Source organism: Prionailurus viverrinus, chromosome F1, assembly GCF_022837055.1.
Source record: "Prionailurus viverrinus isolate Anna chromosome F1, UM_Priviv_1.0, whole genome shotgun sequence".
Lineage (NCBI taxonomy): Eukaryota > Metazoa > Chordata > Mammalia > Carnivora > Felidae > Prionailurus > Prionailurus viverrinus.
Window position 1 is genome coordinate 46,024,477 of NC_062577.1, and position 12,729 is coordinate 46,037,205.

The window sequence follows — 12,729 nt, forward strand, 5'->3', positions numbered from 1 at the left end:
ATCATGGACTCACTAATAGTTGAATGCATATTAAAGTTGGTTATTTTCAAAAAAAAAAAAGACTGTGACTTTAAAGGGATGACAAATGATTAACTTTTGGTCGTGTAATTTGGAATTTATGAGGCAAGTAAATGAGAAAAGTACATTTCATGTACAGGAAATGACACAGTGGAGAGAAGTCATGTGGGTTTGAGGGGCTTGTGAGCAGTTTCTAATAGCTAGAGCACACACTGTGTGTGTGTGTGTGTGTGTGTGTGTGTGTGTGTGTGTGTGTGTGACAGACAGAGAGAGAGAGAGAGAAAGAGAGAGACTAGAGAGATGACTGCCAGACCAACAGAGACAGACAGACAGTCAGAGAGAGCCAGCACAAGAAAGCATGAGAGAGCAAGCAAATGAGATTGGAATGGTAATCAATCATGGTGGATGCAATGCGGAGTTACTGTTTGACAGGGTTGTGGTTGGGAGCCACCTCAGGGAGAAGAGTGTTCCCATCTTTCAGAAGAAAACTGTCGTAATCCATGCAAGAATGGTGGGAATAAGAACTAAGGTAGCCACTAAGTGGAAAAATGAAGACAGTGAGACATTTAAAGCAGAGCAGACAAAACTTGGTTACAAACTGGGCTTTGGGGCCGAAGGAGAGGAAGGAGTCTCAGATGACTCTCTGGGTTCTGACTAAAGTGACTGGGTAGCGTCATTTAGTCAGCAAATATTTACATATTAAGTGTTTTTAAACTCTTTGCTGGGCTGACAGCTTCTCAGCACATAAAGGTAACTGAGAGTTTAGTGGAAGGGTAGGCAAGTGAACATAACAATTATATTACGGGTGATGCCATTTGTTCTGATAAAGAATACAGGAAGTACAGGAAGCAGAGACGAATTACAAGGAAAAACTATGCATTCATTTCTAGATGCAAAAACTGAGAGAGCTCTGGAACCCCAAAGTGAGCACTGGAGGTTATACTGAAAGGCAGTGAGGGCTGGAGAAACAAGAATGAACAAGCAACTGGAATCAGAAGGACCTGGGCTTGAATTGTTGCCTGGCTCCATCACTTGTTAGGTTTATGATTTCAGGGAAGTAACAGTTTCTTCATCTGAAAAATGGGATTCAGATCACCCACCTTTCTGAGTTATTAAGGTTGAGTGATGATAAAAGGGTGCGCCTTAAATGGTTCCAAAATGGGTCTGGAGTTCAGGTAAGAGATCTAGGCTGGGGAACTTACATGATCGATGATGCTTCAGGAGGAGAGAGGAGACTGTTTTGGACATATCTAGCTTAGCAGAGGGGCCTTGGTGATTTCTGAGCGTCTGTTATCTGAATGATTGTTCAGTTCACATACTCAGATTATTCAGTTCAGTTTGAATGATTTCCCTGCCTTTGGGAAGACAGAGAATTACTGAAGACAGTAATCTCTTAAAATTAGGTGTTTATGATGTTTTTTCTTAGGGTGCACATAAGAGCGCACGTAGCAGGAACTGTTGCGTATTTCGTCGAAAGAATTTTCTAACCTATATTTCTCTAAGATGATGCCTGCACCCATCATTATTGAAATGATGACAATAGCTCATTTGAGATCTGTCAAGAAGAGAAATTATCACTTAGTCACATGACAGTCCCCTCAATGTCAGGCTGATTTGCAAGCATATGACTGAAAAAAAAAAGTTGCAGTTTTGGTCTTTAATAAGCAAAACTTCATTTGATTTATGGGAAGAGCATGGATGTGAGTCAGAAAGTGCTTAATTTTACTGCTGGCTTGGTTTCTTGATTCCTTGAGTGAACTTAGACATGTTTTAAATCTCTCTGAACCTGTTTTCTCAAGGTTAAAATGTAGTTAATAATAACTTCCTTGCACATGTATTGTGAGTCCTGAATGAGATAAGAAATGCAAAATGACTATCACAGTGTCTGGCACCTAGAAGCTTCCAAGTTTTATTCCTGAAAACAGAACCTCAGAATCCTTTTTGGTTTTTTTCCTCTCAAAGAATACGCACTGATGGCACTCTTCCCCAAAGCCTGAAGCTAATAATAATCATTCCTTTGTGGCAACCTTAGAAACAAATTGCCAAACTGAAACATAAAAACTGGGCGAGCACATACACTCCAATTTTAGATTTAGTTCCTGGGATGTAACTTGCATATGAGTCCCTTAGAGTCCGGGATGCTGGGAGATAGTGTTAGGCACACAAACAGGCTGTATTTACCTTAACTGTCTTTTATTCTTCTCGCTAGTTGAGGTCTGTGAGAAAGAACTCAGTTGCAAGTGCTGTCAGAGAAACACATCAAAGTGTCTGATAGAGCTAAATGCATTATTAATTAGAAGCAGTAACATGAGCTGTAGTCCTGTCTAGAAGTCAAATTATCCAGTAGATTTTCCCACCTCGTTGCGGGTGCCATTCCTTTTAAAGTATAAGTTTCAAACTAGGTATGTTTATACATATGGCATATTCCTTTCTTGCATTGAAACGTTTCCTTTCCTTATTAAGAATGGAAGCTCTCTAAGTAAGGGGGTTTACCTTTACAAGAGCCGCTTCTGTACTGTCATAACACTTCTGCAGGGCTCTTATTTCTTCCTTTCTCTTCCCTCTCTTCTAGCCTTTGACACCTGACGCTGCTGGTCTCTCGGTTTACACTCCTACTCCCTCTGCTTCCTCTTACATACTGCCTTTTGTTTTTCTCTCACGTGCGAACTCTTCTTTCTTCCTTTTTAATTCTCTTAAGCCATTCCTTTCTGAAAACACAATCTCTCTCTTCATAACTACCTTTTAAGGATCACAACAATCCACCAGGTACCACCGTCTGCACATCTGAGTCCATCAATTCACTTGTTCCTGTAGCTCTCCGGCAGGGAAGTTTCCATTACCGCCCTGCTACTGGATTTTTATTTGCATGCTTGAATCTCGCCCCTCAAGCACTGGCCTATAGAGCAGCAAACACCCTGCTCTTGGGGCCCTGTCACTCTCCGGCTCTGTGCACTGAGGGTGAAAATGCATCCTGGTAGGATTATTTGGAGGTTCAAGTAAAATAGCGAACTATTCTTTCTAAGGCCCATAAACTGCTAAAATTCGAAAATGCCCTTGATCAAATCTTTTTTATAAACATACTAGGTTGTACTTGGATAGATGATCTAAGCCCTAAGTGAATTGGTTCCTCATTTTAAGCAAAACTGTAGGGCAAGGCAACAATGGCAGGGACTAGATGTTGGATGGTGTCTTTAAAAGGGACAAATGCTGGGTGTATGGTTAACAGATAAGAACCGCCTCCGATGAGAAAGATGCTGCTTATTAAAATTAAATAAAATGCTCTCCTGATTTCTTATTTTATTTTCTCCAGATTCTTTGGCCATACCCTCTAGATTCTTTTAGCACTTTGTTTCTTTGGCTTTGGGGCTTCCAATGATATTTTCCACTATTTGCCCACATCTCTTTCCCCAGGACCTCAAACTGAAGATGCAGCCAGTTGGTACTGACTATGGCCATAGCCCTGCTCTTTTTTCTCCCAGGATAACGGGGACAGCTGTGGGTTGCTGCATGGTGAGGACCGTGACCTCCAACCTCTTGGTAGGCTCATAGCTTGGCTCCTTTACAATTGCCTTCCCTGTCATCCATAAATGTATATGTGTATTTAAATATCTGGTTTTAGCAACATATTTGCCAATTAAACGGAAGATGTTCCATCCTATTACTGGAACCTGAGCATAATTTTATCAGCTCCCTTGTAAGTCTTTCTAGCAGAGACCCAAGCATCAATGGTATTTTAAACCAATTCTCGTGAGTTTATTAGCAGTAACTAGAGATAGTTTTAATAGTGATCCTCCATATTAAAATGGTCTGTATAATAATGGCATTTTAAATTTGAATGCATATTTTTGTATATTAGGTCACTGTACACTTACTTTCCATGTGGCTTATTTGTGGGAGGCTGTACTTATAATGATGAAAGTATTAGAGTTAGAAAAATCTTGGTTCTAGTGGGAGGTACTGAAAAAATTATTTAACTTCTCAAAACCTCAGATTTGTCACCTTTGGTTAGCCTTGTCAGGAGGGAGGAGCATAACAGTTATGTAGGGAGGATCCCTTGACTTTCTCTAGAGCATCCCCACCCCTTTCACCTTGCTACTCTCTATGCTAGTATCTTGTGTTTTTTTTTTCCTAGCATTTCTCAAACCTGATACGGTTTTCTAGAATTACTATCTTATTACATAAAGACAATGTAAGCCCCTTGAGGGCAGACACATTTTTCTGCTTGGTTTGTTGGTGAGTTCTTATCTCTGACAACTGTACTGATGTATGGCAAATGCTCAATAACTATTTATTGGATGTGTGAATAACATATGCAAATACTTAGCACAGTATCCACTACATATTACAACTCAGTAAATAATCATTAGTAGTACTATAAATGTTGTGATGAGCTTCCATGAGAATTAATGAAGAGTTATTAATGTTATCTTGCTCCTTAAGGTTCCTTTGGGTTTCTACTCTGTGTCCTGCACGATTTCACTATAAGATCTCTTCTGGTCATTGAGTCAGCCATGCTAACAGTTCCCGTTCTACATTTCTGCTCTGGAATCCCGCTTACGACACACGGGCACCTCACACTCAACCTGTTTCCCGATCCTGCTCATCCTTCTGAGATGCTTTTTTTTTTTTTTTTTTTTTGGCTAATGGCATCTGTACTCACCTTGATACTCAGATTAGAAACTTTGGATCAACCTTGATCATTCCCTGTATCTGATCAGTTCACTATTTCTCCCTTGCTTTTCCTCGCTTGCCTAGCTTAGACTATCATTGTCTCTCATTTGAACTTTTACAGTAACTAATAAAATGGTTACATTTTATTAAGCACACTCTCAGGACTTTATATGCACATGTAAAAGCCTACAAGGTAGCTGTTATAAATGTTATTGCTATTATCATCTAACAGATGAAGAAAAAACAAGGCTCAGAGAGATTAAACAGTTTCCTTAAATTCTCACAGTTGCTATGTGTTAGAGCCAGGATTTGGACTTAAATTGGTCTGATTCAAGAGCCTCCAACCATCTGTTAAATCTTCCTAATTGCCACAAGATTTCCCTTTTCCAGCCCTTGTTCCAATCCACTCTGTTTTCTCCTTTCCTCTGAGTGATCTCTTAGTTATTCTTCAAGAGTCATCTTAAACATCACCTCTTCTTTTTTTTCTAAATTCTGCGAGGCAGAAGTAGATGCTTCTGCTGGGACTGCACAGCACTCTGTAAACAGGTCAACCTCGGCCATTATTATTTTGGGTTATTATTTTGTATTTCAGTTATCAGCTTACATCCTTGACAGCAGAAGCCTCACCTAATTAATGTTTGTACATACAATATCTGTACTCAGCAGGAGCTAGATAAAGTTTTGTTAAAAGAATATTTCTATAAATATTTAATGAGGAATTTAATACTTGCTCCTTATTTCTATGAGAATGCTATTAATTTTTTATACAAAAATGTATAATTAGCATTTAAAATACTTATTTAAAAAAATATTTTATTTCTTTTTGGGAGGGAAAGAGAGCATAGTCAGGAGAGGGGAAGAGAGAGAGGGGGACAGACGATCCCAAGCAGACTCTGTGCTGACAGTAGTGAGCCCAATGTGGGGCTTGAACTCATGAACCACAAGATCACAATCTGAGCTGAAGTCTGAAGCTCAACCAACGGGGCCACCAAGGTACTCCTAGAATACTTGCTTTTTAAAAAAAATTTTTTTTAAATTAATGTTTATTTATTTTTTGATACAGAGAGAGACAGTGCATGAATGGGGGAGGGTCAAAGAGAGAGGGAGACACAGAATCCGAAACAGGCTCCAGGCTCTGAGCTGTCAGCACGGAGCCCGATGTGGGGCTCGAACTCACAGACTATGAGATCATGACCTGAGCCAAGTCGGACATTTAACCGACTGAGCCACTCAGGCACCCCAGAATACTTGCTTTTTAAGCTAAGTCTGTTCTCCTTTGGTTTTCTACTAACAACATAGGAAGATTTTAGTAAGCAATCCCTTTCCATTTGTGTCCCCAATTTCCATGTCCTGTTCGGTATCTGGTGACTTCTAGTTACCCTGATATCTTTCTTCTCTCAGCCTATTTTCCTATACCACCCTACAGGCCTATTTCTCAAGCTTTACTTTCTGCTAGGCAACAGGTAACGTGTCAACACTAGTGTTTCATTCTTCACTTACAGCTTGAATTTCAAACCCGTTTTCATCTTCTATGACCAATGATGGATTTCATGTCCTAGATATAGGGAAGATATTTTTGGGCAGTGGTATCTTATGATTTCTTCAAATCACACCCTATTATGTCTTTGGAGAAAGCTTTACATATCTCTTTTCTATAATCGTTCTTCCAAAATTGGTAAAAAGTCCTTAGCAGTTGATGAAACTATGGTGTGACTGATGAATTATAAATAGGAAAGTGTTCATCTCTGCCAACATGTTTGAATCTGAATTGTACAAATCTCTGTCACTATCTTCTTTGGAGAAGATAAGATTTTATTTTTATGCAGATACAATGAAGGCTTATCTCATATATCTCCAGAGTTTGAAAATGTATATTTAAAAATAGAAGAAAGTCATAAATATATCCATGTTCTGATATCAGAAATTTAACAGTACGTTTTTAACTTATTAATCTCAGAGTACTTACGATAAAACAAATACAATGTAAAAAATATGTTTATATGGGCTTATCCTTATAGCCATTTGATAAATATCATCAAGTTTTGAACTATTTTAATAAATATCCTAAGGAAAATGAACAAGATTTAGTAAGTTATTAGTTTAAAATGATCTGAAAAATATTTTAATTGTTATTAACATAAAACACATACTTCCATGTAGAATTCTTGAAAGGAAAACAGTTTAAATTCTGTTACTAAGTAAAAAATGTCAGAACTCCCTTAACCAGTGTTGAATGCAAAATAGTTTATTATCTACTTCCTCATGAAAACATTGATTTTTGGAAGAATTTCTTCCCAAAATGAGCCCAAACTTGTTACAGAGAAAAAGAATGAATACATTAGTAATGGGATGTAATAAAGCGCTCACTGTGTGTGGCCCAGTCAAACCAAGTAGTCCCTGCCCTTTGTTTGATGGATGAGACAAATGAGAGCTCCTGTTACTAATGGTACAACATCAGCTGAGTGGTTGGGCACCAATCCATGGCTTTGTTCCTCAGCCCAAAGGTTTTCGTTTCATGTTACCACGTGGCACCTTGTTGACCCAACGTGAGAGGAAGGTCTTGGGATAGCTAAACAGGGAGACCCTATTCGGGAGGAAAAATCAGTGCATAAGCAATACTGAAAGCTCTAGACTTATCCTGTATTGGAGTATAAATACCCCCTAGAGGGGACAGATAAGTAGTAAAGAAGGCTGATTATTCCAATTCCATTTATTGGTTGTGTCAGTGTCTGACTTCGTACAATTTGAATGATAAGGGCTCCAGGTCTTCTGAAACTGCTCAAACTGTATGTATTATGACTATGCATGTATAACACTTCTTAAATATATGTCCATAAATATATTAATTTGCTGACAGAGTGGGATAAAACTGTTTGAAACATGTGTAAACTTTTTTTTTATGGCTAGGCATCATCATCAACTTCAGATATCTAAGATGTCAATCCATATTCTTATATTGGTATTTTTAACAGAAAATAAAACTCAGTGAACTATGTAAAATTAGACTACTATGGTAACACTTTTTACTTTAACTAGGATCCATATTAATGAATGATATACTTTTTCATGGAAATATCTTTTAAACAGTTTCTTTCTCAGAGATAACCCCCAAATATTTATTGTGTTATAATAACCCTTTGCTGATTGAGAAGAATTATCGTTAGTATTCATTTTCATGCCATACAGCATAAGTTTATAGGTATTTTAAAATAGTAATGCTATTTCAGTCAAATCTGAGACATGAGAAACACTTTTCATAGTAAAACTAAAAATCCTGAACAACAATTTTATGTGGTTAAATTTTTGGAAAATTCATAGTAAATATTTTATGTATTTTGTTCTTCCTTAAAAACATAGAATATATGGGGCGCCTGGGTGGCTCAGTTGGTTAAACGTCCGACTTGGCTCAGGTCATGATCTCGTGGTCCATGAGTTCAAGCCCCGCGTCGGGCTCTGTGCTGACAGCTCAGAGCCTGGAGCCTGTTTCAGATTCTGTGCCTCCCTCTCTCTCTCTCACCCTCCCCCATTCATGCTCTGTCTCTGTCTCAAAAATAAATAAACATTAAAAAAAAACATAGAATATTTATCCATCTGTATGGAAAATTTATATGCTATGCTATATGCTAAACAAAACAAGTGAAATTGATATGAGTTCTTTCCTCTGTTATCTTCTGACAAATTCTAAGAAGTTGCTATGACAGGATAGATCAGAAACAGTCTTTTGCTATAAAAATAACTTCATCGTGTCTTTAAAAGAGGCACAGATTTAAAAGTTTTTAGATTATATTTGGATTTATTGATTACCAGGACCATTATAAATTCACATTGTGAGGACAATTCTTGAAATATAGGAACCAAATTTTCTACTTTTATATCAATATAAGAATAAATGAAGTATTTTATACGTTCTTAATAGCTTACAATCACCATGATTTTTTCACATGTAGAAGATATTTGTTATATATTATATTTAGTTTGAGTATAATAGTAGAAAAATTTTACGGATAAAATATCTCTCAAGAACACATCTTTTTATATTGCTCATAATATTATACCATTGACTGTCTTCAAATACCAAGTTTGTCTACTGATTAGTTAATACAAACACTCCATCTATGGAGTGCACTCATGCCAGAGACAACTCATATAGCTACAATTTCTAAAGAACTGGTCTATGCATTATGCGAGCAAAATTTTATTAATAAGAAAACATCCATTTGTTGACTACTACAGTAAAAACTTTCTAATATTGGTGTAATGAAGACCTTCCTTCTCCTCATATGTTAACTGAGCTACATAGGCATGCCATAAATTATGTTATTCATATTGTAACTGTTCTGGACCCCATCCATTTGCGGATCTGTGTTGCTTTTTTTCTTTTGAGAATTAAAAGAAATTATAGTTTTTTTTCTATTTCATTCCTATTCTACTTCTGATTGTGTGTGTGTGTGTGTGTGTGTGTGTGTGTGTGAATTAAAAAAACAAAGCCAGTACTTTCAATACACCATCTTCAATTTACACTTTTGAGTATTAGTTAGGAATTGTTGGGCTGAATAGTCTTCAAAAGGTTCTGGTACATTTCTGACTTTAGAAACCTGGGATACGAGTCCCTTTCCATGTGCATATACACTATCTTTTGAGCCTCTTCAAAACACGTTTGAGTGGGTTCTTGAATATTCCTGAGGATAGTCTCTCTTGTTGAACTGTCAATGTTAATCTGAAAAGTGAAATTACACGTACAGCATAAGTAGGTATAATTGAAGACAGAAACTATAATGGAAAGGTTTCATTTATTCCCCACTCTCCTTTTTTTTTTTCCCTTAGTGGAATAGGGTAATTTTGTCTCAAGTTTCATAGGTATCTAAAACGACTTATAAGAGACAAACTTTGCTTTTTTTTTAAAACTAAACACCCACCTCCATATCCCAGTTTGAAAAAACAAGACAAAACAAAAAAGCCCAAGACCAGGGAAATCTCAGTAACCATTGCTTACTTAAGCAGATGCAAGTGGTCTGTTAGTGGAGTCTACAAACAAGGAAGTTTATGAGATGAATATCTCTTAAGGAAAAGGGAAGTCGGTACTATTTTAAAGTTTATCTTAGTAGTCATGAATGTTGTTCACTGAATATGCCGTGAAATGGGAAGAGAGTGAAGAGAAGTGGAGAAATAAAGGAGAGAAGTGGTTATTTCAATAAACCAAGTGATTTCCAGACAAGAGTTTTGAGGAACAAGATGATAATGTAGGACTGTCCTGCGTGATAGGAATCTCATATATCATAGCCTACCCTTATCTCCTTGACAAGAGTTTTCATTCCTTATTCTCTCTCTACCAGAAGGGGTCTTAGCGCGTCATTCGCTCATGGTGTTATTTCTTCAGGCAGTTGTAAGTGACCGGCGGTGGCGTCGGTGTGAATGTTTGCTGGATTTGCCGGTTTGGAACTGAGGTGAGCAGTGAGCTTTGGTGCTGTGGTGCAGACTCTTCCCAACACTACTGGGCTTGTCAACACGCCCATTTATGGTATCTGTAGTTCCTTCTAGCAAAGTCAATTCTTCTTACAAGGACTTCTTTTTTTAAAAAAGAAACTTTCCAAGGAATTAAGATAATTTAATGACAAGAGGCTCTGGAGCCAGACAGGCCTAACTTTGAATCCTAACTTTCACTTAACTGATATGTGACACTGAACAAGGTAGTTTCTCAGATTCTCAGGCTTCTTATCTGTAAAATAAGGTTAACAATACTGATTTTGTAGCATAATAGGAGGTACTGGATATAAAGTGCCTGGCGCATATGTGTGCTTGACAGATATTAGCGTCCTTCCCCGGGATGTACTGATTTCCATTAGCCATCATTGTCATGTAGTTACCTCTCTAGGGGACTGTGGCCGGATGTAAATCTTATAAAGCTTTTTTGCCCTAGAAATTCTGCTCCATCGTGAGGCAATTTTCTTATAGGTTTCACATGCCATCCAGAATTTAATATTCTCATCACTGTGCTCCATTTTTAAGTATGCTGCATAGACTACTGGACCATCTAAAATTAATGGAGAAATTAGTTTATTTTGGGGGGTCAAATAATCAAAAAATCTGAACAACATTTAATGCAGATTAAAACTAAAGTTTAAATCAAAGCTCCAAATTATTTAACAAGTGAGTATTATATAATGACACACACAAATGCACACACACACACACATCACACCTTAGATCTATAAATCTGAAGCATGTTTTGACAATGCCAGTCAGTGGTGTGGTTACCCCTTCGTTCTTTTATTCTGAGTCACTCAGGAGAATGTCTACTGATGTGGGTAGGTCTAGGATAGAAGAGGTCACAAGGACCCAGAAAGAAGACTTAAGTTGCATCAGTGGACAGAGCTCTGATCATGAAACTGAAACAAAAAAATCTAAGCCCTCAAAGCCAAACTGGAGGGTCAGAGCAAGGTTTAGAATCTCAACAGGCAGGTCAAGGTTGAAAGAAAAATACCCAAGTCATGTAGGAGTAATAAATTGATCAAGTTGTACATCCTGGGGTGTTTCTCAATATCCAATCTGAGCAGGAGAACACAGATGGATGAAAGTTTCAACTTTATATTCATACATTATGTTTCAAACTAGAAATGAAGGACCAGGCAAAGAATGGAATTTAGATGGGGCGTTGGAAACTATCTCAAAATCAAGAGCAGGACAATGGGTATGTGCAGCACAGTCATCAAATGACATTTGATGCCAGAGATGTTTATTCTTAGTTTTTGTCTTAAACTGCATTTCTGGACTGAGTGGCTAATGACATGCATGTGGAAGGAGCTTTTCTGATTGAGGCTCTATTTTGTAGGAGCTAGTGTTTGAAGAAGAGGGTTAGACAAGCTCTCACAAATCTGACACATTAATATGAATCTTTGGGAGGACCAAGTACTCTCAGTATCGAAGATGAACACTCTCAGAACTTCATTGGTGACTAGGAAGTCTCTTGGCATATCTGAGAAATTGAATTTCTAAATGATGAAATGACATAGCTTTTAATTGACAGTAAGAGAAATGTGTGTGTAGGCACATTGAATATGTGACCAAATATAGAATTTTGATTAAAAATATTTTATCAGTATTATTAACTGTTATAAGAAATAATGGTAATCAGATGGAATAGCAATGTAAAATCAGATTTTCCTGGATCTTCACGTAAGAGATTGGATTGAATTTTCTAGCAGTAGAAAGCCTTGACTCCTTGGCTTCTACTTGGCTCTGTTGGCAGTAATACAAAAATAAAGATAACAATTAAGATATTTTTATTCAAGAGATAAACTCAAATAGAGGCAGATCCCTTCTAAGGAGGATTAGGGTTGGGAAAAACTGGTAATCTGCAAGAAGTGTGCCATTTTAGTAATACACAAAATTAGAGCATGTCTCATTATTATCATGTAAGTGAAGCCTCCATGACATTGAGTGGGAAAGGGTTTGAAAGGAACATCACTTGAGTTGAGAGGACAGATGAAATGGGGGTAGAGCGTGTATAAAACTGTAACATAGGAAGTAATATGGATTAGATACTTCTACCCAATGGGGGAATATATTTTATCTTAGATTTCAAACAAGAAGTTTATTTTCACACCAAACTAACTTTAAGATGTGCCTTGCCTCATCACAGACACAGAAAGCTGAGGTCAGAACCAATACCTGTAGCAGTTGGAGCTCCTGTTGGAGAAACAGCTGAATGGAAAGGCAAACCAAAAACAAACAAAACAAAACAACAACAACAACGACAACAAAAAACAAATCAAAACAGAAAGGTATTTCTGGCTTAACAAGCCAGACTTAAAGCTGGCTTAAAGTCTGGATATTGTACTTAGTACTTTGTACTTAGTAGAATTTTGAGTGCGTACCTCATTAGGGACAGAAAATAAGTCCTAAAATAAAGAAATGAGCTATGGAACAGGGGAAAAATGAGATACCAGATAAAATCTGTAGATCCTGGCATGATAGGTGCCAGGTACTCAGATGGGTGAGTGCATGGGTGAGTGGGGACTAGGGAGATGACTTGGAAACCAA

General features: G+C 37.5%; 1 protein-coding gene across 3 annotated transcripts in view; it reads right to left on the reverse strand.

The window, feature by feature from the left end:
* Window positions 1–8,736: 8,736 nt before the first annotated feature.
* The window catches only part of RGS13 (regulator of G protein signaling 13), an 81,357-nt gene continuing 77,364 nt past the window's right edge, over window positions 8,737–12,729 (reverse strand). For all 3 annotated transcript variants that reach the window (XM_047840073.1, XM_047840076.1, XM_047840074.1), the window contains 2 exons: window positions 10,554–10,720; window positions 8,737–9,406 (listed from right to left, as the gene is read on the reverse strand). In XM_047840073.1, coding sequence (XP_047696029.1) covers window positions 9,224–9,406; window positions 10,554–10,720 — 350 coding nt within the window. In that variant the 3' untranslated portion in view covers window positions 8,737–9,223. The remainder of the gene's footprint in view (window positions 9,407–10,553; window positions 10,721–12,729) is intronic.